This window comes from Xyrauchen texanus, chromosome 44, assembly GCF_025860055.1.
Source record: "Xyrauchen texanus isolate HMW12.3.18 chromosome 44, RBS_HiC_50CHRs, whole genome shotgun sequence".
In the NCBI taxonomy this organism is placed as follows: Eukaryota; Metazoa; Chordata; class Actinopteri; order Cypriniformes; family Catostomidae; genus Xyrauchen; species Xyrauchen texanus.
Genome location: NC_068319.1, coordinates 2,777,448 through 2,804,148, shown reverse-complemented (window position 1 = coordinate 2,804,148; position 26,701 = coordinate 2,777,448). Strand labels below are relative to the sequence as shown.

The following is a 26,701-nucleotide window of genomic DNA, read 5'->3' as shown; positions in this document are numbered from 1 at the left end:
GTTGTTGTTGTTTTTTCTCCTTCAAACAGAAGATTTGTTTTATTTGTTTCTGTATTGTAAGTATACTAAGCTATTGAGTTGGGCTAAAATGTGTATACAAATAGTGTATACATAAGTGTAAATTTAGAAGTTATATTTTCTTTCCCCTGGAAAGTCATATATTTTGTTGTTGTTGTATAAATAAAAATAAATACATTATTATATTGTAAATATAATGTAATATATATATATATTGTTTTATTAATCTATGCATTATGGTAATTACATTTTTTCAATTTCAAGCATTTTCAGCAGTGTGAGGTTCTGTGACATGCTTATTAATCTAAAACTATTACATTTTCCCCCCAAAATCCCTCTATAATTAATAAGCATGTGGTTTTGTTAACTCAAATTAATTGAGGGACTACATGGAATAATTGCAATCATTTGTCACACTCCAGGACAATTAAAATAATCAAGAGCAGGGAACAAATTGGATAAAAAAAATTGTGAAAATTAAAAAAGAATATTCTGGGTTCAGTACAAGTTCAGCTCAATCGACAGCATTTGTGGTTTTGTGTTATTTTATATTTACTTTCTTTAAAAAAAATCTGTGTTACAGTGAGGCACTTACTATGGAAGTGAATGGGGCCAATTTTAAAAGGCAGAAATGTGAAGCGTATTATTTTATAAAAGCACTTAAATTAAATTCTTCTGTTAAAACGTATGTATTATTTGAGGTGTAAAGTCATTTGAAAGTTTTAGGGTTTATGGCGTTACATCATCTTTATGGATATACAGAAAAGGTAAGTGATTTTATCACACCAAAACGCATGTTGTTTATGTCTGTCTTGTGTTTATACTTTTGAAACAGTGAATATATTAACGTTTACAGATTGACCCCATTGACTTCCATTGTGTGTCTCACTATAGCACAGATAAAGAAAAGGAGGGATGAGTCGAAATAAAAAAAATTGGATTATCAATATGATAAAGCTTTAGGTTACGTATTGAAGCCGGAATTTCGCCTAAAATCTTGACATATAATAATCAGTGTTGGGTAAGTTACTCTAAAAAGTAATTAATTACAAACTACTAATTACATCTTCTACAGTGTAATTAGATTACTGTACTAATTACTCTCTAAAGACCCTTATCAACAATGACCAGATGAAAAATACAAGGATAGACATGAAACGGTTCTTTTTATTCTTTCAAATATATTAAATAAATTATTAATGAACTGGCCAAAGAATTTAAGAGGGCAGCGTTAAATTAGAAAACAGATATTTTAACATTAGATGTTAAATTTTGGTTTTAAATTTACTTTTGTTTTATATAAAATTGTCCTATAGTCTATACAGTATTTAACACAATTAAATCAGAAGTAACTAATTAAATTACAGAGTAATCCATTTACTTTTTTTTTATGAAAATGTAACTTAATTACATAGTTATGCATTACACCAAACGCTGGTAATAATTTACCTCATTATACAGCAAAATGTTGCTACGTTTTCTGATTGGATGAAACGGAGGAAGAGGCGTGTCAGTTCTGCAATACTAGAATGTGATTGGTCGCGCCTGCACCGGTGTAATACATCAGCAGAGATGGACGGGCTGGTGAAACGCTGTACTGCGTTGCGTTTGATTCTGCGTTTATTCCACTAACCTTTAACCAGCTGCACACATCGCAGGTGACGCGGACAGGATTATTTGTACATTTAATAAAAACGCACGTACTTTGTCGCTTATAATCATAGGATATCGAGCCAGCAGAATGGCAGGTGCGGTGGGTGGCGGTAGGGGCTGCGTGATGCTCCACGGCGCTCAGATCCGGGACCTGCTGGACGCGAAGCACAACGTGCTGTTCGACTGCGACGGCGTCATCTGGAACGGAGAGACGGCCGTGACCGGAGCTCCGGAGGTGGTGAGTCTGCTCAAGCAACGAGGCAAACGGGTGTTCTTCGTCACTAATAACTGCACCAGGCCCCGGGAGAACTACGTGCAGAAGTTCAGCCGACTGGGCTTCACGGATGTGGCCGAGGAGGAGATCTTCAGCTCGGCGTACTGCTCCGCCGCGTACCTGCGGGATGTTGCCCGGCTGCAGGGGAAGGTGTATGTGATCGGGTGTAGCGGGGTGATGAAGGAGCTCCAGGACGCTGGTGTGTCCGTCGTGGAGGAGAATGGAGAGGAGGAGCCGGGTACCAGCATCTATAACTGCCCCCTGGATCCGGATGTGAAAGCTGTGCTGGTGGGGTACGATGAGAATTTTACCTTCATGAAACTGGCCAAAGCCTGCTGCTATCTGAGGAACTCTGAGTGCCTGTTTCTGGCCACTGACCCGGACCCCTGGCACCCGTTGAGAGGAGGCAGGTTCACTCCAGGTAAGCTTGATGGTGCTTTACTGAAATACAGTGTACACTAATAACTGGTATAGCATTTTCAATTGACTATTATTAAGTGCTTAATCAATGATGACTGATGCTAGATTCATAATGCAATGTTCAAAGCAGGGACTGAAAACGAAATGTTTGTCTTTGCTTCGGACCGAAACGCAATAACGAAATTTTTCCGTTCCGGTTTAAAAGTACTGCAGCCTCCTTTGAAATGGTCACCCATTAGAACAAAATAAACAAAAAACGGTTAATAACGTTCTTTTTAAAGTGACAGTACTCTGCGCTAAGGGGCGGGTGAAATACCAATTTGCAAGACAACTTTAAGATCCCGATTTTCCCGTTTGGTGGATTTATCAGCGTAGAAATTAATTAACAGTTAAGTATCATTTTAATTGTGTTTAAAATGTGGTTCTTTCATACAGTACTTGTTAAAATGGTCATCATTCATAGAATGCAACATCCACAATGATCAATTAGGCAAAGAAATGTGTGATGCAGCAGTTTCCTTCAGGATCAAAGCACATTTTTCATGTTTTTGGGCAACATGAAGTGATGTAGTTTAAAAAAATTACAACGATTACTCTGGTTTTATGAAAAAATAATCAGAACAAAATGAACCGGTTTCCAAAATAAAACAAAATAAAATAATCCATTTGTTCCCATTTTAAGTTACTTTCTGTAACAACAACAAAAAAAATGGTTCCTTTTCGTTTTTCGCTCCTTTAACCATTTTTAGTCCTTGATTCACCGATCTTAAAATTGACAATGCAGATTTTTTTTTTGTTTTTGTGATACATTTTGTTTTTTATTGATTCACATATTAAGCAAAGAAAAGCAAAACACACACATATATATATATGTATACACAGAATCAACATTTAACCCCAACAACCCCCCCCATAATAAATCACACACATTAACAACTACACCTCTCTCTCTCCACTGCCCCACCCCGAGAGCCCTCAAAGATCAACAAATATTTGCCCCATTTCCCAACAAACAAATAAAATTCCCCAGTCTTCTAGATGACCCTTCTTCGAAAGCCGCCGCCCTCCACATCTCCGAGCACCTCTCCTAAAATGGGGGGGGCTCCAGCCGACTTCATCCCCTTAAAACAACTTGTCTGGCGATCACAAGTGTGCCGCACAAGCCCTCAAAAGTGAAGCCAAAACGTCTCGATCGCCCCCCGGTGGCTGGTCCTAGTATAGGTCATAAACCCCGCCTCCCCATGTTATTCAACGGGACGTGAGACCAACTAAACAATTAAATTACACTTCACATATCTTTTTTCCAAAGTCATTTACTGTCGTTTCTATCCCGTTGATGTCATTTCAAGTGTTTGTTTTCAAAATAAGTTTGTTTTTAGTTATTTGATGCTATAAAAACACTGCTGTGACATCATGATTGACAGCTGTGATTGACAGGTTCTCTGAGCGAAGTAGTCACTGAAGCACCAACAGACTTTTTTCCGGGATCTTCGGAGGACTGAGGAGATTGGAGCTTTAAATGTAATATCTAAATTTCTATCATTAATAATTTCACACCGTCAAAAGTCAAAAGTGCAGGGGCATGTGCTTGCGATTGATTCAGCGAGAGCGAGGGCGGGGCCTTGATTTTGCGGCTTTACTTCCTGCTCACTACTGCGCAGGTCTGGTCCCGAAATCGCAACTGCGCAGACTCAAGTCCCAAGATGTCAGCGCCATAGCGGGACACTGGCGGCTTCAGTTCTCACCAATGGAAAAGAGCGAAGGGGCGTCGTCCATCTTTTTTTAACAGTCTATGGGCGATCATAACACAAGTTAGGACCCAGTTTTTATATGTTTATTCCCTATATTTATGATCGCCCCATCGCCTAATATCCAGAGTCTGGGGCACAATGAAATGTCAAATGCAGAGGTTTTTGGATGATATATTATAATGCAATTGATTAATGCAAAGTTACATCGGCAATGCAAATGATAATGTAACGTTCACTGGCCATAGATGTTTTATTGACGCTAGACTCATAATGTTCATTAATGTTCACTTTTTGATAGATTTAAAATGCAAACTATGGTCGATGCACATTGCATTATTAATGCTAGATTTATCATGCAATGCTCATTTATTGATTAAACCATGTTCACTGATGATAGACAGATAAAGCAATAGATTTATGCAATAATCATTGTTAATAAATTGGCTATGCAAATGATAATGCAGTGTGCATGTGTTATTTGCATTATCAATTGGATAATCAATAGATTATTGCAGCTAACACATTTTTAACACCTCATGATCTGGAAGAAACCTTTTGGCCTATATGTCAAATCAGAAGGAGACAATTTAGTTCACATACCTGCTAAAATTCTATGAACACATCAAAATATCTTGTTATAATTGTGAATAGACAACCATTGTTTTTTGTAAATGCTACTCTTGAATACCCGTCTTTGACAGGTTTTGTCATTGTTTCATGGTCCGTTTCTAGAAATGCATTGTAGCAGCTATTCAGGGATTTACAATAGACAATACAACAAAGCAGTGGTTCTATTAAAGCCAGTGTGTGTTTCAGGAATATACGGTCTGAATTTACTGTTTGTAAACACATTCACAGGTTCTGGGAGTCTCACGGCAGCTTTGGAAACCGCTAGCACCAGGAAGGCGACGGTGATCGGGAAACCCAGCCGTTTCATGTTCGAGTGCATAGCGAGTCAGTTCGACCTCGACCCGGATCACTCATTGATGGTCGGTGACCGTTTAGAGACAGACATTCTCTTCGGCAGCAACTGTGGTCTTTCCACCATGCTCACCCTCACGGGTGTCTCAACCCTGGAGGAGGCACAGAAATACAAAGACAGCGAGTCGCCGGAGCAGAAAGACTGTGTACCCGATTATGTGGTGGAATCCATCGCAGATTTCCTGCAGGCTTTGGAGGAATAGTCTTCGGTTCTCTGTTTAGAGCTCAACCTGGAACACAAACAGACCTTCATTGATGTATTTCCAGTTCCAATCCCAATGCTGTGTTTTAAAGGAGTAATGCAACCAAAATTGAAAATTCTGTCATCATTTACCATCATGTTGTTCCAAACCTGTATAACTGACTTACTTTAGCACAAAGATACATTTCTAAGAATGTACTAGCCGCTCTTTTCCATATAATGAAAGCAAATAGGGACTCTAGTTGTCTAGTAAAGACTTAAACACACCAGATAAGTCATATAAAAGTAGCATTTCTCTATATTCCAAGTCACCCAGAGCTTTTTTATGGCTTAAGATCTCTTGGAATATACTTTAAAGGCCAGTTCACACTGTCCCAACAAATGCCAACAGATACAAACACTTCTAAATACAACAGAGAACTTTAGAATGTTGGAATGTTGTCAAATGTCATGCTCACACTGTCCCAACAAACGCCAACAGATACAAACGCTTCCAACATTCTAAAGTTGTCTGTTGTATTTAGAATGTTGGAATGTTGTCAACGGTCATGCTCACACTGTCCCAACAAACTTGCATCTTTGTCTGTCATTGTTCGCCTTTGAAGACGACTGACAAGGAACATGTGCGATTTAATATATAAATATTAGATGCAATTAATTAAACATGTTTAGTATGTTGAAACGTTGTGTGTTTTTTCTGGGAACTTCTTCATTCCGAGAGTTCAGGTGGAGGACAGCAAAACAGAAATGTGGGGTAAGATAATATTTTATATAATTGGAAATATAAACCAATCAGCCACAACATTAAAACCACCTGCCTAATATTGTGTAGGTCCAACTTGTGCCACCAAAACAGAAAGCATTCTGACATTTGTACAGAGTGGTTATCTGAGTTACCGTAGACTTTATCAGTTGGAACCAGTCTGGCCATTCTCCATTGACCTCTCTCATCAACAATGTGTTTTCGTCCACAGAGAATACATTTAATTAAGTTTGACCGTACTCTATCAATGCAGGTGTGGCCGCACGCATTCATTCATTTTCTGGGAGTTGACCGGACGCTTACCACAGCGTCATAGCAACGGTTGGCGCTAAAGTCAGATTACGTCGGAGTTGGTTGGAGTTTGGTGAAAAATCCTACCAGACTGCTCAAGACTTGACAACCCTTACGAAAATCAAAAGTTCATGGCAAATTTAAAAAAAAAAAAAAAAAAGATAGCGAGTTGCTAACCATGGCTAACAACTGTGAAACTTTAGTTATTTACATAAATATTCTGGGTTCAGTACAAATTCAGCTCAATCAACAGCATTTGTGACATAATGTTGATTACCACAAACATTTCTTGTGACTCTAACGTCCTTTTCTTTAAATAAAAAAGGTAAAGTTACAATGGAAGTCAATGGGGCCAATTTTTCAGCCTAAGAATCTGCTGAAGTATAAATAAAAATTGAGCCCAAAATTATTTTTTCCTTATTTTCATGATCATTAGATATCTATAAATAAGGTGGCTCAGAAAAACAGATTTTGTTTACTATCATGTCAAGTGCATCTGAGAAATTGTTTTTGTTGATATGACAAAGCAGTCAAAAGTTACGGCATTACAAAAAACATTTATCATAGTGTCCAGAAACGTCTTGAAGTGTCCAAAAGCTTCTCCAAACAAATAAAACATAATAATTGTACATAAGAACTAATTACACATGCAAACACAACAATGACTAAAGGTTTGCATAGCATGCACACATGATTTTAGTCATGAGATTTCACAGAATGAGTGTCATTCTGTGTCATTTGAGTCATCATTGAGTCTGTGTCATGTATTTGGCGCCATCTCCTGGTGGCCATATGTAACATTGTGCTTTGTGTGGATTATCTAATGATCTATGCATCATATTACCTTGTGCCGCAAACTTGCTGCAAATTGTCCATTGTTGCCAAAGGTTTGCCGGAGGTTCACCACTACCGGCGAAGACTTCTGCACATTTGCAGTGAATCAAAAGCACATTTGAATGTGAAAATAACGAGCGGCAAATTTGGAACAGAAATTCAGCTTTTGTGTTGCATGCAAGAAAGTCAAACAGGTTTTGAACAACATAAGGGTGAGTAATGATGACAGGAGGTATGTTCCAAAACATAGTGAGCTGTCTCTATGGCAGCATCCTTACTGAAATGATGCCCCATAAGAGAGCGATTCTGAACACTCTTCATAGGCGGTAGCTTCGTGTGTCATTCAGATGCATTCAGCGCACTGTACGTGTGGTGCACACCAGAGGAACAACGCAATAATGTAATGAGCATAAATTTGCATAATACACAAACCTTTTGGGCAAAACCGCATGTCATGAACAGTTTTTTTATCGATACTTTTCAGTATTGAATATATGTATAAGTAGTATATTTATATTCAAAATTTCCCTCTCTTTGTCCGCCATTTTGGGTTTATTTTCCCACCGAGCTCATCGCGGTGCATCCTGGGATCGCCTCTCCGAGGAAGGATAAATAGGCTACGATGCTACCTTAAAATGAGTCCAAAATGAGGTATCTTATGAGGCAGCATAATTAAGATACCTTCGCGTTGGGGTCGCACATATGATATCTTAAAACGCTGCCTCCGGAGGAAGCTCGCTAGGTTTTGGAACAGACCCTCTTGAGAATTTACATTTTTCCTTAATTTTGTTCCAGGTCCTGTGAATTTTAGCATCACCATGACTTGGTTAATGTAATGTTGGTTATGGTATTATTTTGGTGCCAATTTGTATTTATTTAAAATTGTGTGTTTAACTTAAATGTGCTTAACTAAGATATGGCATTCATGTCTTTTATAAAACATGTATTCGCTGCTATTCACTGGTTTGTTGATTGGGTTTTCATTAACTACATTTTCACGAACGTAATTAACGTATTTGTGCTATTTGTATTACTTCAGTTCAGTTAATGACTTTGACCAACACAATCTCAAGGCGAAATCGTCAGGATTCATGTGACTTTTCTAAATTTGGCTAATTCGTATGATATCGTGCGACTGCACCCGTTTGAATTCCTACAACTTTCACTACAGCCAATGACGTCACTGGACACCGTTTCCATCTAATACGCGACAATTAGTTGCTTCTGTAACACACAACAGCTTCCTATCATGTTTACACACTCTACTGATTGGTTAAGTTTCGATAAGGGGTTTGGGTAAGGGCATAATATTAATAAGTATATCCTTAACGCCTCGTGCGCGGAATTCGCGCTTACTTCCGCATTCGACATCCAGGAATTTGCACGTGATGTCGTACGAGTTTATGCGAACAACATGTGCGAGACCATACGAAATAGCCAACTCGTAAATTATGAACGACTTTTTATGAGATCGCATTCATTTTGGCAGTAATTTGTGTGGATTAAATGCAACTGAACACATAATTTAGTGGTTCTGAAGATGGTCTGCTGACTCAAGATTCACTTTACAAAAGTTGCCATTCAAATAAACGAAATTACAAAATTTAGAGGTGATGTCATTAGTAGGGTATTTTCTATGTAATATTGTCATTTGTATGCTCTGGGGATACAGAATGTGTATGGAAGAAGCCACACCTTTTTCCAAATTTATAATATTTTATATTTCGTTTCTATTCTAAATGAAAACCAGGAAAGTTATATCTAGTCATAAAGTCAAAGTAGGAGTAAAAATTAACTTCCGGATCCAAAATATGACAGGTAATCTATTCCTTTATCATGCCAATTTTTAAGGTCAGTATCTGTTATAAAAATGTCATTGTTCCATATCTTAGCTATTAGAAATTAAATGCACTGCCTGGCCAAAAAAATAAATAAAAAGTCAACGTTTGGATTTTAATAAATGGTTTTGATCTGGGGTTGCTTCAACTGGTCAGGTCGAGGCTCAGCAATGTTATGTGGCAAGAGAATGAAATCAGCGGACTACCTGAATGTACTGAATGACCAGGTTACCCATCAACAGGGCTGGGAAGAAAAATCGGCCTGCGATTTTACATGGCAACTGGCCCAAAACTTGAGCGGGTGAGCCAACAGTTGTTGAATGGGTGTTCACTGTCCTTTTCTGCATATCGCGGCACCGTTTTGTGGTCCGTTCTGCATAACGCGGCGCTTCATTTTATCTTATCGCAGCCCATTTGGCATGTTTCGTGACCGACCAACCAGCCCGCTCGGTTCTTTCGATGGCCAGTCCGCCCTTGATCACCCCAAAGTTCACCAGCCCACCGGGACAATGCCAGATTACCAGTCCAGCCCTGGCCATCAATGGATTTTTTTTCTTCCCTGACAGCACGGGCATATTACAGGACGACAATGACAAGATTCGTCGGGCTCAAATTGTGAAAGAGTGGTACAGTGTTCTACTCTCCTGTTGTCAATACCACATTTAGCTTTGATTATTTGATTGGTGCACATTTGTCATAGCATTGTTTCGACAATGCAAAGTCACAACATTTATTTCCATCCAGAGTTGCATTAAATTTTGGCTGAGATCTTGTATTGATGACGGGAGAGTCAAAGCACTCCGTATAGCCTTCTCCAGCTCGTCCCAAAGACTTTCAATGGGGTTAAGGTCAGGACTCTGGTGGCCAAATCATGCGTGAAAATGATTCCTCATGCTTCCTGAACCACTCTTTCACAATTTGAGCCTGATGAATCTTGGCATCGAGGTAATGTAGTGTGCATAATCTATAAGATCTAATATCAGTCTGATATTACAATTTATATGCCTTTTAGACATAAAGCCGGTTTGAGTTTCAATGATTATCTCAGCTAAACAAACTAACAAGTAGATTTCGTAATCTATATTCAATAAGCTAATTGGCCTCCAGTTATCAAAGCAAAGAGGATCTTTTTCTGGTTTTGGTATCAGGGTAATAAGATATTGTTTTATGGTTGTACACATTTCTTCATTATTAATACATTCAATATACATTCTAAGCAATGGCACCTTGATTATTTCCCAAAAGTGTATATAAAACTCGATGGTCAGACCATTTGAACCCGCCTTTATTCATAGAAGGAACTGCCTCTGTGAGTTCAACTAAAGAAAGGTCAGCTTCGCAGATGTTTTAAGAAACACCTTTTCTTAAAAATGGACCCTTTTGACAGACCTGTTATGACCCGTTTCCGCCATCTTTAAGAACGTAAATGTAGCCAACTTTTATCCATTTACAATTTTTAAAATATGTAGTGTAAATTAATAACATTGCACTTAAAATACCCTGGAATTCATTTTTTTATTATCCCCTTTTCTCCCCAATTTGTAATGCCCAATTCCCACTACTTAGTAGGTCCTCGTGGTGGCATGGTTACTCGCCTCAATCCGGGTGGTGGAGGACAAGTCTCAGTTCCCTCTGCACATCTTATCACGTGGCTCGTTGTGCATGACACTGCGGAGACTCACAGCATGTGGAGGCTCGTGCTACTCTACGCAATCCACACACAACTCACCACATGCCCCATTGAGAGCGAGAACCACTAATCACCACCACAAGCAGCTTACCACATATGACTCTACCATCCCTAGCAACCGGGCCCATTTGGTTGCTTAGGAGACCCGCTGGAGTCCCTCAGCACACCCTGGATTTGAACTTACGACTCCAGGATGGTTACCACAACTATGATGATTTTCCTAGTCACTGCAGCTTTAAACAGCATCCTAATATAATAACTGTCTGTAAATAAGTCTTTTATATTCCATTTCTCACAAAGTTAGTTTTTACAAAACTTGGACTCCTACTGCGGTTACAGCCAAACGAAAAATTACCGTTTACTCTTAAGCGTTTCATTATAAACTCGAGATTGAAAACTATAAAGTACTATACAATTATCACACAAAGATCCTTAACAGTAGGTAATAATAATAAAAAAGTAGTAATTTTCCTGAAAAACTGCTCACTCTTTCAGCTGCTTTAGTGTCCATTGCAGAAACAAAAGTTGGTCTTCCATCTAGAAAAATGCATTATATTGTGCAAGACTGTTCACAGTGATACATCATGTGTATAAACAAATATTTTTCCAATTAATTTAATATTTATTGTTTTGTTACAACTCAGCAGTTAAAACCAGACAAAGGTAAACAAGTGTTTAAGAGTACATATGAATTTAATAAAACTGTGGATGAAGATTAACAACATTACAAAACATTGCATGTTGTGGAGCGGTGACATCAGGTCACATTTACATGTTATGACTCTTACGTCGGTTTCGCATTTTTGATTTCTGAATTGTTTTCAGAATTTTCTCCATCTTGCGTTCTGCACAAAGTCTCTTGTCTTTCACGTGCAATCTGAAATGAGAGATTGCACGATTGACACATGACTGTGCTCATGATTATTCACACATGAAATCTAGAAATGTAAATAGTAACTCACACGAGGGCATCAATATCACAGGATCCTTGACTGGACTGAATATCATACTTTTTCACAGACTGTAGAAGTTCAAGAGGAAACCTTTTCATTGTTGCAATGCAACATTTGGGTGTGGCACCTGAAAATGAAATCAAAAAGTAATTAATAATTTTCATGCATTATGACAAATAATAGTTGTACTTTCATTTTGGAGTTCCGTTTATGCAAAACAATGTCAATAATTTTAAGAATAACATCTTTGCGTTTGGAATCATTACCTTGAACGGCGCTGAAGGTGATGGAGAGGAAAATTCCGAGCACTATCAGATCCATCGGAAGATCCGAGTCTGTATCAAACTTTGTCTGAGATTCCCTTTAAACCCTTAAGAATTCTGACTGGTTGTGATCTGTCGGTGTTTTATATGTGCCGTGTGTTAAAGAGCCACTCCTTATGGGAGACCATGTTTGGCACATGCATTAGTTTGTGTGCCAGCCTCTTCGGAGAATTAAAAAAAGTACATCTTATGATAATGAGCAGAGATGACCTATTTTATGGTTTTTATTCAGGCATTTTAAAAGCATAGAGGAGGTGTAGTGTATGAAATAATACCATTTATTCAATTACTTGAACATAATTTACAAGTTAAATAAAATTACATTTAAAATAAGGAAGAAATCAAGTTAAAAATGTATTTCCTTCATATCATTCAAATTTCCATTTGCATAAGTTAATAAAATAAATGCATGAATAGCAGTGTCAGGAACATCTGTAGATTCATTCTTCAACGTGTTATGCATCTGAAACATAAAAATACATTTGATTGGATATCCAATATAATTAGAATTCAGTCATCATGCAATGTTATTAAATCTCATTTGCGCTCTCGATTAACTGAAATACTGTGTGACGTGTCAAAGAGAAACTTACATTTACATTTATGCATTTGGCAGACGCTTTTATCCAAAGCGACTTAGTGCACTTATTATAGGGACAATCCCCCTGGAGCAACCTGGAGTTAAGGGCCTTGCTCAAGGGCCAAACAGTGGCATTTTGGTGGTACTGGGGCTTGAACCCCCGACCTTCTGGTCAGTAACCCTGAGCCTCAACCACTGAGCCACCACTGCCCCCATTCAACTTAAGGGCGAGTACGTGATATTTAGGTGAATTTTAAGGGTTCAATCTAATGCTCATAATATTCACCTGTTCTCTTCCGAGAAGTCACGGGTTTGTTGGAGGAGACTTCGATTTGTTCTTGGCTCCGCTGGAAGTGCTGTGAAAACCAATAATTTGAGGCAACATGAAAAAACAGGCCATGAAATTCCATCTTCGTTTTGAAAATGAAAACACTTTTGTCTTTGAACAAGAACAAACAGGATACAACAAACTGTGTCAAAGACAGTTGACTGTCTTCAGAGGCTAATTAACTACAGAAGGGAGGCATTCCTGGACACGTTTAATGACAGAAAAAGGCTATATTACGCAACCACTGCGGGTTGAAATATTGTACAGTAGTGTTTGGACAACTTTCACATTTCCTAACAAGAAAAGATGGAAGAGCCTCAGGCAAGGTACAACCTGCCTGCAAAAAAGAAAACGGCAAAACTGATGCGATCAGTAATTTTTGAATCATGTCCCTGGACCATAGTAAGGAATCTTCCTACCAATGGAACAACTTAAGCTTGTAATACCACCCGTTTCCTCTAGGGGGCAGTAAGAGAAAATCCAGCTTTATAGGCAACATGCAGCTTATACAAGTGATGGGTATTCCGGCTCTTTTCAGTTGAGCTGGCTCATTTTTTTGGCTTTTAAAACATAAAAAAAAAAAAAATATATACAATTTTTTTTTTTAAGTCAAACAGTTTGTGATAGTTTGACTATGATTGGTGTTAAAGCAATTCTAGTTAAATTATTAGGGTGCACAGTTCGCATATGCCGGTGTAGGATGTGCGTAGAACCGGCTGTATACGAGATATTGTTTTGGCAAATTCTACACTGTGCTCTAACAACAGCCTAGTGTCCATCCACCTTTCGCGCTATTTTGTTATCGACAAAGTGAAAATGCGACAAAGTGAAAATTTCGACATTTGCCGCCTTCTGCCTGTTACCATTCAAATGGCCTGTTATGGATAAAAAGGGTGTGCGTGATGACGTCATGCCTAAAAAAACACTGTCGCATAAGTTTTGGTTTAGCGCAAAAGAAACCTGCCCTGAAGCCGTTTCCATTCAGAAATGTGTGTTTAACGCTAATTCAGCCGACTTTATTCATCTACAGAACAGGGTAAAGCAAATTTGCGTTTGAGAAAAGGCATATATTAGGTCTAAAAAAATTTTTTTTAATTTGGTAATTAATTTGTTTTATTTAATGCTTTTTTCGTTTGGTAATTAATTGAATTGAATACAGGGGATTTTGCCGGCATTTTTTCAAAAGTAAAAATAAACAATAATTTAATAGAATTGGTCTTTCAGTGTTCCAAAAAAAATTTAATCCAAAAAAAAAAACACACGCTGAAGCTTTTCACCTAGTATTGTGTATTTATTCTTAATTTAAAACATCTTTATGCATAGAAATGATATGGTTTTTGTACTGTGGGCTAATTATTTTGAATGGTGTGGAAAAGAAACTTTAATTTAAAATTGCAGATTCTATTCATTTATTTATTAATCGCAAACAGTGGCCATTAATTGGTTCAATGTGCACGAGATATTTGTGTTGACACTCCTGGAGTGTTACATTTGCAGATCGGCTCTATATGCCGTAAATATCAATCCATAATCACGTACAATAAATTGGCTTTCAATACTGTCGTCATGGTAACACAGGATAACGATTGGGGCAAACTCTGTCATGCAACACTACATTTTCACGTTAATGCCAATTTTATCGACAAAAAGTGTTTCCAAACCAGTCCTTGGATGGAAACTTTGTTATTGTCTACATTATTAAAATGCATCCAAATGCTACTGTGCTTCAGACTCATTTTACACTTTCCAGCTGTTGTTTACACAGTTATCCTTCCTCTCTCTCCTCAGCTGCGAAGTGTGTGACTGTGGCTGTGTCTCGTTTGGAAGTATGCGTCCTCTGGAGGTCACATTTGTCGGCCGCATACATCATCGAGGCTGTCTCGTTACGGAAAAGCAAGTAGGACACTTCGAATGCAGCCATCGAATCTGACCTTCTTCCATGGGAATTCGGAGGATGCATGAGGTGTAACAATTCTTCAACGGAAATGTCTAAAAAAAAAAAAAATTACGCCAATTTGCCCATAAATATGATGTTCAAACTCAAGGACTGTTAATTCCCAAGTTGAAGTAGCTCAGTAGACGGGTGCAGAGTATATAATATGTATATTTATATTAATATATCATTAGAATAAAGCACACCTGTAAAATCTATTTTCTTTTCTCTTTACATCATTATAACTCTCCTAATATGTACCTCATGCATTTCCTTCTAAAGGGACTTTGTTCCCTTCTCATTCGATGTGCTCGTGCTTGTTAAAGAGTGGCGTGTTGTCATAGCAACCGTGTTACGTTCCGTTTCCTTTTGTCCTACGAAGGCCGTCTCGTTTAAACAAGGCTTGTTTAAAGGAGGATGCTCAGTAGACTGCAGTTTGCGAACGACCCATCACTAGCTTATACAGAGAACAAACCACACATATCCGGAGCAGACAGCACAAGATGAGAACACGCTCTTGCATTTAAACACCAGTGCTACATATAAAAAAGTAAGCGTACAGCCACGATTTATGGTTAGGGCTTGTTCGTTTCACTACACCAAACTTTGAGCAATGATAATTATAATTTAAAATAATAATGGCACTTGCCTTGGCAAACACCTCCGATACATTTGATGTTTATGTGTCGGTGTGGGTTTAGCATGACTCATACCTGCTGAATCTGCTGGATTTCCCTCATGGCCAACCGTATGGACGGGTACAGCCGGGGGAACGGTCTGCTCATATGGTTTGGATCATCATTGTCCTTGCGTTCGGTAACTGGGACCTCCACCCGTCGGCGTCTGTCAGATATGCGGTTCAGCACGGGAGGTTTGTGGTGCTCTGGGCTTGAGTTTTGCCCTGGGGGCAGGAACATTCTCTGCATCTGTTGGTGCACTTTGTTTGATCCAGTGTGCATTTCCTGATTGGCCCCTTCAGCAGGATTTACACTGCTGCTTTCCACTGAAGCAAATGATGTCAAAGCTTTGAGCTCCTCATAGTCTGGCTCCTGTCCACACATCTGTTTGGTAGACAAACAAATAAACAGACATGAAATGCCTCGTAATTGCAGTTTAGAAGCTTAGCAACTGACTTATAACATATAACAGAATGTCTCGAGATGTGCTTTCAGTGAATTTTATTTTAAGCTGACATGGCATCTAACCAACATGGCGGTCCAGCACGAGACTCTGACTTTGCATCATGTGTGTCCCACCACAGGGAACCCAACTCTTGTGCTCTATTCCATTACTGAAGTTGCAAAATTTGGCATCGACTAAACGATATAACCAAGTAATCAAAATGCCTTGGTAAAAGTGTAAACTGTGACTCACCTGACCGCAGGGTACCGTGAGCAGCTCCATAAAGGGCTTGATGCCCACCTGAGCATGGTAATGGACCAGGTCTACCAGAGACGAATGGGCCCGATCCTCCCCGAGAATTACATACTTCCCATTAGTCTGCATCTCAATCATGTAGTGACGACAGCGATTAGCACACCTGTTACGATGAATCAACACCGCCAATCAGACAAGTTTACAGACATGCCAATGAACAAGTACCAATTTATTTGGAATGACATGAGGGCGAATAAATAATGACATAATTTGTATTTCTGGGCCAGATTTTTGAGTTAACCCTTTAAGCTCTGAGGGTATTTTTAAAGATCCTTTTTAAGTGACATACCCAAAATTAAAGGCTTTTAACTCGACTTAAATTCTGAGACTCTCAGCCAAAGAAACTGCTGAAAAATCACAAAACAACCTGAGCCAAAAATTTCCTTTTTTCCTAATTTGAATGATTTGACCTATATCTCTGGGTCAGGCCTGGACTGTTAATCTGGCATACCGGGCATTTTCCCGGTGCACTTTGAGGTCGATCGGGGCGGACTGGCCATCGGGAGAATAGAGCGGTCCGGTGGGTCGGCCGCGAAACGGGCAAATGGGCCGTGTTAAGCTAAAACGAGCCACCGCATTATGAAAAACGGACCACAAAACGGCACCGCGATATGCAGAAAAGGACAGCGAGCGCACCCCCCCCTCCCTTTTGGGCCAGTTGCTATGTAAAATCCCAGGCTGATTTCTCTTCCCAGTCCAGCCCTGCTCTGGGTGTTAATAATTTAGCTCCAAAAACTGCCTTTTTTTTATTCCCGATCATGTCAACTGTAACAAGAGTAACATTTTGTGTCGATACAACAAAGCAAAAGTTATAACATTACAAAAATAATTGATCCTAGTGTCCAAAAACATCTCCAAACAAATAAGACAATAAATAAAACACAATAATTGTACAGAAGTACTAATTACACAATGACTAAAAGGTATGCTCTCTCTCTAAAGCATGCAGGCATGAGTAACAAGGCATGGAGTGGTGGTGGCGTAGTGGCTAAAGCGCAGGGCTGTTAATCAGAAGTCGTTGGCTCAAACCCCACAGCCACCATTGTGTCCTTGAGTAAGGCACTTAACTCCAGGTTGCTCTGGGGGGATTGTCCCTGTAATAAGTGCACTGTAAGTCGCTTTGGATAAAAGCGTCTGCCAAATTCATAAATGTAAATGTAACAAGATCTCATTCAGTTTCATTCTGTGTCATTTGAGTCATCATTGAGTCTATGTCATGTATTTGGCGCCATCTCCTGGTGGCCATATGTAATTAGAGTGAACGATCCTCTCTGCCCATATTTGGAGGACTTCAACCTCTGGTTGAAGCAATCTGAATCTTAAAATGATAGGTTTAGCATTTCATGATTACATCATTTACGATGAAGTCGTTCCATGATTACGATCCAGGAAAGCTAACGTGTTTTTAGCCAGATAGCTGATTATATACTGTGTGCACATTGTGCTTTGTGTGGGTCATTTAATGATCTATGCATCCGATTACGTTGTGCCAGGGCTTGTTTGAAAGACAATCGCCTCCTTTAAGTAGTGGTCGGTGATACTTTAAATTATGCTTATTTATGGTGGTCAAGACTGTAGTTATTGCATTTATATTTTGATCATTATTTGTCTCGGGCGGGCCTCATGTTTAAAGGGTTAATAGTTGCGTAAGGGGCGGTTCAGACTGAATGTGCTCTTGCGCTAAAAAATGCAGGTGTCTCAAGACACGTTTTTTAAATGTTCACGCTCTTTTAACTTGATGCGCCTCGTTCTTAAGAAGGCGCTCCAAAAAAAAAAAAAAAGACTAGACAATTATTTATCTTTTTATGTCATGTGTATTATTATTAATATATTATTGTGTGCTTTTCCCCCCCGCATGTTTTCCTTTCCTTTTCTAACATTTTATACTTAATTTGAATAAAATGTGAACACGACAGAAGTTTGAAGATATGTTTTCTCTTTTTGCGTTGTACATTAAAATTGGTTGTGCGAGACAAGTTTAAATAGAAAAACGAACAAAGAACGGCACAAATGGATGCAAACACGCATTCTGTGTGAAGAGTTTCTTGATTTTGAGTTATAGCTCTTTGCTTTGGCATACATTTTGTGGCACGTACCTGTAGGTAAGGGTATAGCCTTCCCGACTCTGACCAACACGTACCAGGAAGCAGCCAAGAGGTTTGTCAATCAAGAGATCTTCTGCTTGTCTAAGAATCCAAAGTTACAATCATGATATGATAAATAGTCATATATACATTGGATATACCTCCAATGTGAAATTGAACTCAGTCTAACCTTCGTGAGATCATGCCATGAAACCAGCTGGGGAAGCTTCCGTCTCGGGTCAGTTTCCGCACCTGGGTCTCTTTAAACCAGCGGATTGTGTTGGTCTTTTTCAGGTGTTTCTCTTTAATACGCTCCTCGTCTATCGGCTGAAGCACCTGAGAAATGTCCAGATGAACGTTCTCATTCAGTTCATTATCAAACGGTGTCGCCTGTTCAGAAAACAGAAACAAGAAGCAAATTATATTTACTTGAGTACAAGCTTGAAACGTGATTCAAAGTGTTGTGTAAACAAATACATAATCATATAAATCCAGCACACGTTCTGGTGTGGTACTTTATGCTTCACGGAATAAGTTGCAAATGCAAAATTGATTTAACACCTCAAAAAGCTTGCTGCGTGGGCGTGGCACAGGTGCCAGGTGTGGCATGTCGGTGATGCTACTCAGTGCAGAACGAGGTTTGGGCAGTGGCTTTTTCTTCCTTGGTAAGGGCACTGGTGGAGATTCAGGTCCTGAAAATGCACACAAAACTGTTGAGTAAAACAAACGTGAAGACAGCAGCCCTGAAGTTACCGTAATTATGAAATTGGGTCCCTATTTTAAGAGCACTAGCTCAAAGTACAGCGCTATTCCATAAGTCATAATCGCCAAGACAATGGATATGAAGTTTTGGTAATTTCGTGCAAGCATGCACTAAGTCTAGGCGCAAGTGGGTTTTGCAAAACTTTAATGGGCTCGATCAAGTGCAATTTAATTCTGAGTTTCCAAGTTATTGCAAAGTATGCATCCTATTATATAGTCCATTCCCTGTCATGCCTCAAACGTGAATTTTGAAGCCGCCGTGCGCTAAAAAGTCTGTAATTGAATGTCGTAGGACAAAACAGTAGTTGTAGCATCCATAATTTTGTAATGGATGCGCATTCACTGATGTTTACAGTGCTCATCTGTGACAACCAATCATAATGGGAATATGTAACATCATACAGATCGAAGTCACGAGTCACAACGTTTGAAAAGTCCCAACTCGTAAAATACAACAAGCAGATTCGTTTCACTCACAAACTAGCGTTTTTAGCCATCTTAAGTCACTGTGAAACTGTTTTCAAGATCTATGACCTGTGTTGAGCTGCGTTCACACTTCCCGCTACTTTGTCGCTGCATGTCGCCAGTGGCTGGCGGTTAGGTCGCTAGGGGTGTGTATGGAGAGTCTAAACAGCACTGTTTCTTCACAATTAATGTTATTATTAAAATATTAGGGTCACGTGAGCTCTACCATCTTCTCTCGTATTGGCTATCGCTCCTGAAAGTCGCTCTTCATTTGCATACAGTTAAACATTTCTCAACTTTGTCAAGTCGCTGGACACGCCCACATCTGGTTACCAATGGTCGCCGTCGCTCGTGTTGCCAGAAGCCGCCATCTCTCATTGAAAATGAAGGAAATGAGGTTGTTTTGTCGCCGCGTGTCGTTGGAAGTGTGAACGCAGCTTTAGGTTGTTTTGAGGTTGCAGTGCTGTGCTGCAAGTAATGATGTGCAACATCCCACATTCTGTTTATGTTTCATTAAGAAACAAGCGAAAATGATATGGGAATATGCAGAGATGTTAAAATAATCCACACAGAGCAACATGAGTTTGGCTTTCACTCACTAAGACATGTTTGTGTGTGCGCACGCGCACTGTCGCTTGCGGCTGTCCGAATCGCTGCCTGAAGGAATTAATATTATTATTACAGAGATTCTCAGTCCGCAAGCAAATAAACCATAACAAATGATCGGCGCTAATATCGGCAGTAATTCCATTATCGGCGCGATAATATTGAGATTTTCCCGGTTATCGGCCAATAATATATCGGCCGCCGATATACCGTGCATCCCTAGTTGCGCACGGTCGTTATGAAAATAGAGCCCATTAAAACTTGTTTTCAAAGCAATCGAACAAAATTGTGAGATTTGTTTATGCTTTAAACAAGGAGAAAATACATTAATTTTGCACTCTGGTTTCATGCCAAAAAATAATCAAAACGGAAGCGGCTTTAAAAGTTATTACTAAGGGCCCTGGGTAGCTCAGCGAGTATTGACGCTGACTATCACACCTGGAGTCGCGAGTTTGAATCCAGGGCAGGCTGAGAGACTCCAGTCAGATCTCCTAAGCAACTAAATTGGCCCGGTTGCTAGGGAGGGTAGAGTCACATGGGGTAACCTCCTCGTGGTCGCGATTAGTGGTTCTCTCAATGGGGTGTGTGGTGAGTTGTGTGTGGATCGTGGAGAGTAGCATGAGCCTCCACATGCTGTGAGTCTCCGCGGTGTCATGCACAACGAGTCACGTGATAAGATGCACGGATTGACGGTCTCAGAAGCGGAGGCAACTGAGACTTGTCCTCCACCACCCGGATTGAGGCGAGTAACTGTGCCACCACAAGGACCTACTAAGTAGTGGGAATTGGGCGTTACAAATTGGGAGATAATAAATAGATAAATAAAAAGTTAGTACTGAGACACCTCCTCAAATAAAAAAACATGTCATTTTATTATAGCCAGTGCAACCTGGTGCACTTTATTTCTTAAATATATTGCAAGAGAATATAGAGGGGAATTAATGTAGAGATGAAATATTTTGCTGTCATCGACAACAAAGTGCCGTTATGAGTGTTGTCATAGAAACAACTTGTGTCCGATTCCAAGGACGAATACAGCTCCGAGTAAACTTCCAAATAAAAGTGAATGCAGTATAATTTCTTACGCATATTCTCCTGCTCAACCTCCAGTCGTCTCATCTCCTCCTTGAGCTGTTGTCTCCTCTCCTCTTCCTCTCTCTCTTGCTGAGCCCGTCGCTGTCGCTGTAACTCCACCATCAGAACCAAATACTTGCGTCTCCAGACCCGTGAACGGTAATCTACACCAGACAAGACATTAAAGATGTATTCAATGCATACCAGCAATAGTCTGGAAAATGAATGCCATTTTTCCATGCTCATTAGTGACCCCGTTCTTCATTCTGAGACCTTATTTACACTAGATACATCCAGTTTAAGACACGAAACCCCTGCCACATCACGTCTGAACTTGTGCTCATGACAGTGTTTTTGTAAGTACAGATTTGTGGTGTATGTACCCTTTGGCGCTGCAATAAGCCAATGAAACTGGGAACAAAGAGCTTTCAAGTTCATTCGTGCAAGTCTTCGTGTGGAGCTTCTCCACCTATGATCGGTTAATATCATTTTACTTCAGCTTAAACAAACACGTTTAATTGCTACTCACTCTTTTGAATGACAACCGCTGCCCGTCCCAGTCGCTCCAACAGAGGTGCCAACTCCTCCTGGTGCCAGTACTTAAAAAACAAACGTGATAATCTGAAGAGAAAATAAAATCAATAAAAGAGGAATGCCGAGACTTGCACAGAACATCAATATTACCTGAACTGTTAAAAGTTTCAAGTATCTAATTTAATGGTTCAACTCAAGGAGTAAATCAAATGGAACATTTAATGAAACGGTGTCAGATTTTCTAAACAGATACAGTTCAAACAATATACTTATTCAAGAAAGTCCTTTTATAATTTGATTTATATGATGCTCAAACTTACCCACACTTCCAACCAGAGAGCTCAGTGTTGTTGAGGATGGACATACAACTAAAAGCAGAAAATAAAACATTAATTTTAAGTCATTACTGAGACAATACAGCATTAATACACACACACACACACACACACATGTTGTGTTTCCATGTTTTATGGGGACTTTCCATAGACATAATGGTTTTTATACTGTACAAACTTTATATTCTATCCCCTAAACCTAACCCTACCCCTAAACCTAACCCTCACAGAAAACTTTCTGCATTTTTACATTTTCAAAAAACATAATTTAGTATGATTTATAAGCTGTTTTCCTCATGGGGACCGACAAAATGTCCCCACAAGGTCAAAAATTTTGGGTTTTACTATCCTTATGGGGACATTTGGTCCCCACAAAGTGATAAATACACGCTCACACACACACACACACACACACACACACACACACACACGGCTGTCAATTGATTAAAAATGTCAAATTAATTACATGGTGTGCCGATGAATTAAATCGCAATTAAATGCACATAAATATTTGCTGCAAAAGCCCCTCAAACAACAAGAATTCAATTTATATTATTTAAATGATTATATTTAAATGATAATAAAATATACATATTATAAAACATAGTATTACAGATAATTAAAATGCATGACATTATTGTTGCACACGAGTTAAACGATAAAAAAGACGGAAACACGGCACAATAAGGTTCCATTTCTTAACATGAATTATCAATGAAAAATACTTTAACCACATTTATTAATCTTAGTTAACGTTAATGTTAAAGCTGTTAGAATTAGCCAGTTAATGCATGCGATTCATTTAAAAAGATTAACGTGATCATTTTCTTAATCGCGCTAATACCGTATAAACCATATGTGAAGGGCGGAGCCTTTGTGTCCACCCAGAGTCATTACACTGACGCACACTTCACAAACAGACACCGCGCCAGAGTCCTTCCACCAAGATGAGTCTTCAAGCTTAATACTCAGTACCAAGCTCAGTGCAGCTGCCAGATATAGATGCAAACCCGGTTCTGCAGGGTTGCGAACCAGGGTTAGAGCACCCTCAATTAAATATGTAAGCTTAATAATACTGTACATTGGCAAACGTATTTCCTTGAATCCTGGCGAACACACAAAAGATCCCTTCATCAAAACTAATAAACATGCATGATCTTGCAGATCAGTGTGTCCTTAATTTGCAATTATCTCACTTAATCGACTGCCTGTTGCTTTCGATTTCTGCTCTGGGATAAAGTGGTTCATAACTGCTGGTCAGTTTCCCAAAGCCAAATCCACATCTTAACAAGAGTGAAACATAAAAAACCCCACTGACACCAGATTAGCGGTTGCGGATAACATCTCCCGACATCGCTTGCAGCATTCATGCACAGAGGAAAAAAGCTATAAATGATTATACATTAGAAAATAACAGACGAATATTTTTTATTTGTTAAATCCTGCTGTACAGATTAAGAGCGCACGCACAACACACGATCGTTTAATGCATATAAAGTCCAGATTCACTTTATAATGGTTTAAAAATAAATCAAGGAAAATCATAGTGTGCACATGGTATCTACTAATATAATAATTATTATATAAAAATAACCACAATCCTTTAGATTGCATACGATTCGTACATATAACATTGTAGGGAATATTAATAAAGCAACAATATTGAAAAAGAGAAACAAATATTAAATACACTTAATACACCCTTTAAAACTGAACACAAAATTAGGATGAGAAATAGCACATTTTAATTTACAGACCAAGTCTGATAGCATTAAATCAGAAACCTATTAGTGAATCAAATCTACAGTAATCATCATTTCCATGGAGACAACTGAAGAGCAATTATGAATTTCACATTTACCTGTAATAATGAAAACACTTACCAGTCCATGTTTTCATTATTGCCATAAACGATTTGGAAAACGTTAATGTTGAAAAGATACAAATGTATAGCATTATTTGAAGATGTTCAAGTCCATGTGGGCAATGGGGCAGTTGCTCGGGCATGTGTGCATGCCTGGAAACAAGTATAGCCTGCTACAGAGACATGTTATGTTGGAGCGGGAATTAAGCACTTTTTTTTACCGGTGAGCGCGAACGGTTGTTGAGCGGCGCGTCCATATGCATGAGTGGGTTATTGAGTGTCACACTGATCCGCTTTGCTAACATGCTCTGCCACAGAAGCAAGTCAAGGCTTAACTATGACCAAAACGCAGAATGAGATGTTTATTCTAGATGTAGTTTTCATAGTGATTTCAAAGCCGCGCTGATGCTCTGACGTGAATCATAAATGCAGCTTCACAATTGCTGTAACAAAGCAAATAGCCACAATCTACCAGCAGAGTAATATTGTGGATGATGACAGTTTAAGAGATGCACATTGCAATGAATACACAATGGAGTACACACTCACCTAAAGGATTATTAGGAACACCATACTAATACTGTGTTTGACCCCCTTTCGCCTTCAGAACTGCCTTAAATCTACGTGGCATTGATTCAACAAGGTGCTGAAAGCATTCTTTAGAAATGTTGGCCCATATTGATAGGATAGCATCTTGCAGTTGATGGAGATTTGTGGGATGCACATCCAGGGCATGAAGCTCCCGTTCCACCACATCCCAAAGATGCTCTATTGGGTTGAGATCTGGTGACTGTGGGGGCCATTTTAGTACAGTGAACTCATTGTCATGTTTAAGAAACCAATTTGAAATGATTCGAGCTTTGTGACATGGTGCATTATCCTGCTGGAAGTAGCCATCAGAGGATGGGTACATGGTGGCCATAAAGGGATGGACATGGTCAGAAACAATGCTCAGGTAGGCCGTGGCATTTAAACGATGCCCAATTGGCACTAAGGGGCCTAAAGTGTGCCAAAAAACATCCCCCACACCATTACACCACCACCACCAGCCTGCACAGTGGTAACAAGGCATGATGGATCCATGTTCTCATTCTGTTTACGCCAAATTCTGACTCTACCATCTGAATGTCTCAACAGAAATCGAGACTCATCAGACCAGGCAACATTTTTCCAGTCTTCAACTGTCCAATTTTGGTGAGCTCTTGCAAATTGTAGCCTCTTTTTCCTATTTGTAGTGGAGATGAGTGGTACCCGGTGGGGTCTTCTGCTGTTGTAGCCCATCCGCCTCAAGGTTGTGCGTGTTGTGGCTTCACAAATGCTTTGCTGCATACCTCGGTTGTAACGAGTGGTTATTTCAGGCAAAGTTGCTCTTCTATCAGCTTGAATCAGTCGGCCCATTCTCCTCTGACCTCTAGCATCAACAAGGCATTTTCAGCCCCCAGGACTGCCGCGATACTGGATGTTTTTCCTTTTCACACCATTCTTTGTAAACCCTAGAAATGGTTGTGCGTGAAAATCCCAGTAACTGAGCAGATTGTGAAATACTCAGACCGGCCCGTCTGGCACCAACAACCATGCAACGCTCAAAATTGCTTAAATCACCTTTCTTTCCCATTCTGACATTCAGTTTGGAGTTCAGGAGATTGTCTTGACCAGGACCACACCCCTAAATGCATTGAAGCAACTGCCATGTGATTGGTTGATTAGATAATTGCATTAATGAGAAATTGAACAGGTGTTCCTAATAATCCTTTAGGTGAGTATGTGGAAACTAGTTCTTTCAATTAGTCAAACTCCCACTTAGACTTTGGGAAACGTTTACTATTACTTGAATTGGTGCTATTTTAGTTCATTTCTATCTTTATACCGTGGAAGACTTCATTTGAAAAATGTTAAATAAACGTTATATTGTTACATAATGTTTTGTTTTCTTTCCCAAGATGGAAAAAAATGCATTTTGACAAGAAAATGAGTATATATATATAGTGTCGAATTTCAGCACAAAAAATGTGATTAATCACGATTAAATACATAATCGACCGACAGCACTAGCTAATTTCAACATATACCATGTTTTAAAATAAAATTATTTATTGTTAGTTTGTTACATATATACACATATACACACACACACACACACATATATATATATATATTAGGGCTGTTGATTTAATGCGTTAATTCAGTGCGATTAATTGTATTAAAAATAACGCGTAAAAAATATTTACGCAATTAATCGCAATGCCCCCGGACTTGAGAAATGAAGCTTGTAGTACCACCTGTTTACTCCAGAGGGCAGTAAGTGAAACTTCAGCTGTGTGGCAACGGGCAGTTTATACAGTGAAGAAAACAACACAAACATACGTTACGTTCTTGTGTTCAATACATTTGATAGAGCGCAAATCCGAACTAAGAGATCTCAAGGTGTGTTTAAAGTATTAAACTATATTTAACTTGACACAGTGACCTAAAGATTTTAAGTTTATGATGCAACGCACCCGAGACGCTACACAAGCATGTCTGACGCAGGTGTAAATTGACGGGTCCTTAAACAAGCCTTCATAATAAATCTCCAACTAATTGACTAATTCACTTGTGTAATGGATTGCTGTGAACTGTGTGCCAATGATTGACTTATGATCAATAATATGGTAATAAACAATACATTGTGTTCTAAAGCTACTTTTTATATTGTCTTATCAATGATG

At 39.1% G+C, this 26,701-nt stretch overlaps 3 protein-coding genes across 3 annotated transcripts in view; 1 reads left to right on the top strand and 2 right to left on the bottom strand.

The window, feature by feature from the left end:
• The first annotated feature begins 1,565 nt into the window (after positions 1-1,565).
• pdxp (pyridoxal (pyridoxine, vitamin B6) phosphatase) lies at positions 1,566-8,656 on the top strand. Its single transcript, XM_052116901.1, has 2 exons — positions 1,566-2,366; positions 4,975-8,656. The coding sequence occupies exons 1-2, from the start codon at positions 1,760-1,762 to the stop codon at positions 5,298-5,300; spliced, it is 933 nt and encodes a 310-aa protein (XP_051972861.1). The 5' UTR covers positions 1,566-1,759; the 3' UTR covers positions 5,301-8,656.
• A 2,733-nt stretch (positions 8,657-11,389) lies between these two features.
• On the bottom strand, positions 11,390-12,091 carry ccl27b (chemokine (C-C motif) ligand 27b). The gene is made up of 3 exons (XM_052116921.1): positions 11,935-12,091; positions 11,678-11,795; positions 11,390-11,592 (listed from the first exon to the last, which is right to left on the bottom strand). Exons 1-3 carry the CDS (start codon positions 11,987-11,989, stop codon positions 11,484-11,486), a joined length of 282 nt encoding a protein of 93 aa, XP_051972881.1. The 5' UTR covers positions 11,990-12,091; the 3' UTR covers positions 11,390-11,483.
• Positions 12,092-12,208: 117 nt separating this feature from the next.
• LOC127636398 (myosin-IIIb) overlaps positions 12,209-26,701 on the bottom strand; it is a 55,175-nt gene continuing 40,682 nt past the window's right edge. The window contains exons 21-30 of the mRNA XM_052116849.1: positions 22,115-22,162; positions 21,790-21,881; positions 21,272-21,424; positions 18,915-19,045; positions 18,544-18,743; positions 18,366-18,455; positions 16,207-16,372; positions 15,546-15,893; positions 12,858-12,927; positions 12,209-12,454 (exon numbers count right to left, since the gene is read on the bottom strand). Coding sequence (XP_051972809.1) covers positions 12,447-12,454; positions 12,858-12,927; positions 15,546-15,893; positions 16,207-16,372; positions 18,366-18,455; positions 18,544-18,743; positions 18,915-19,045; positions 21,272-21,424; positions 21,790-21,881; positions 22,115-22,162 — 1,306 coding nt within the window. The 3' untranslated portion in view covers positions 12,209-12,446. The remainder of the gene's footprint in view (positions 12,455-12,857; positions 12,928-15,545; positions 15,894-16,206; positions 16,373-18,365; positions 18,456-18,543; positions 18,744-18,914; positions 19,046-21,271; positions 21,425-21,789; positions 21,882-22,114; positions 22,163-26,701) is intronic.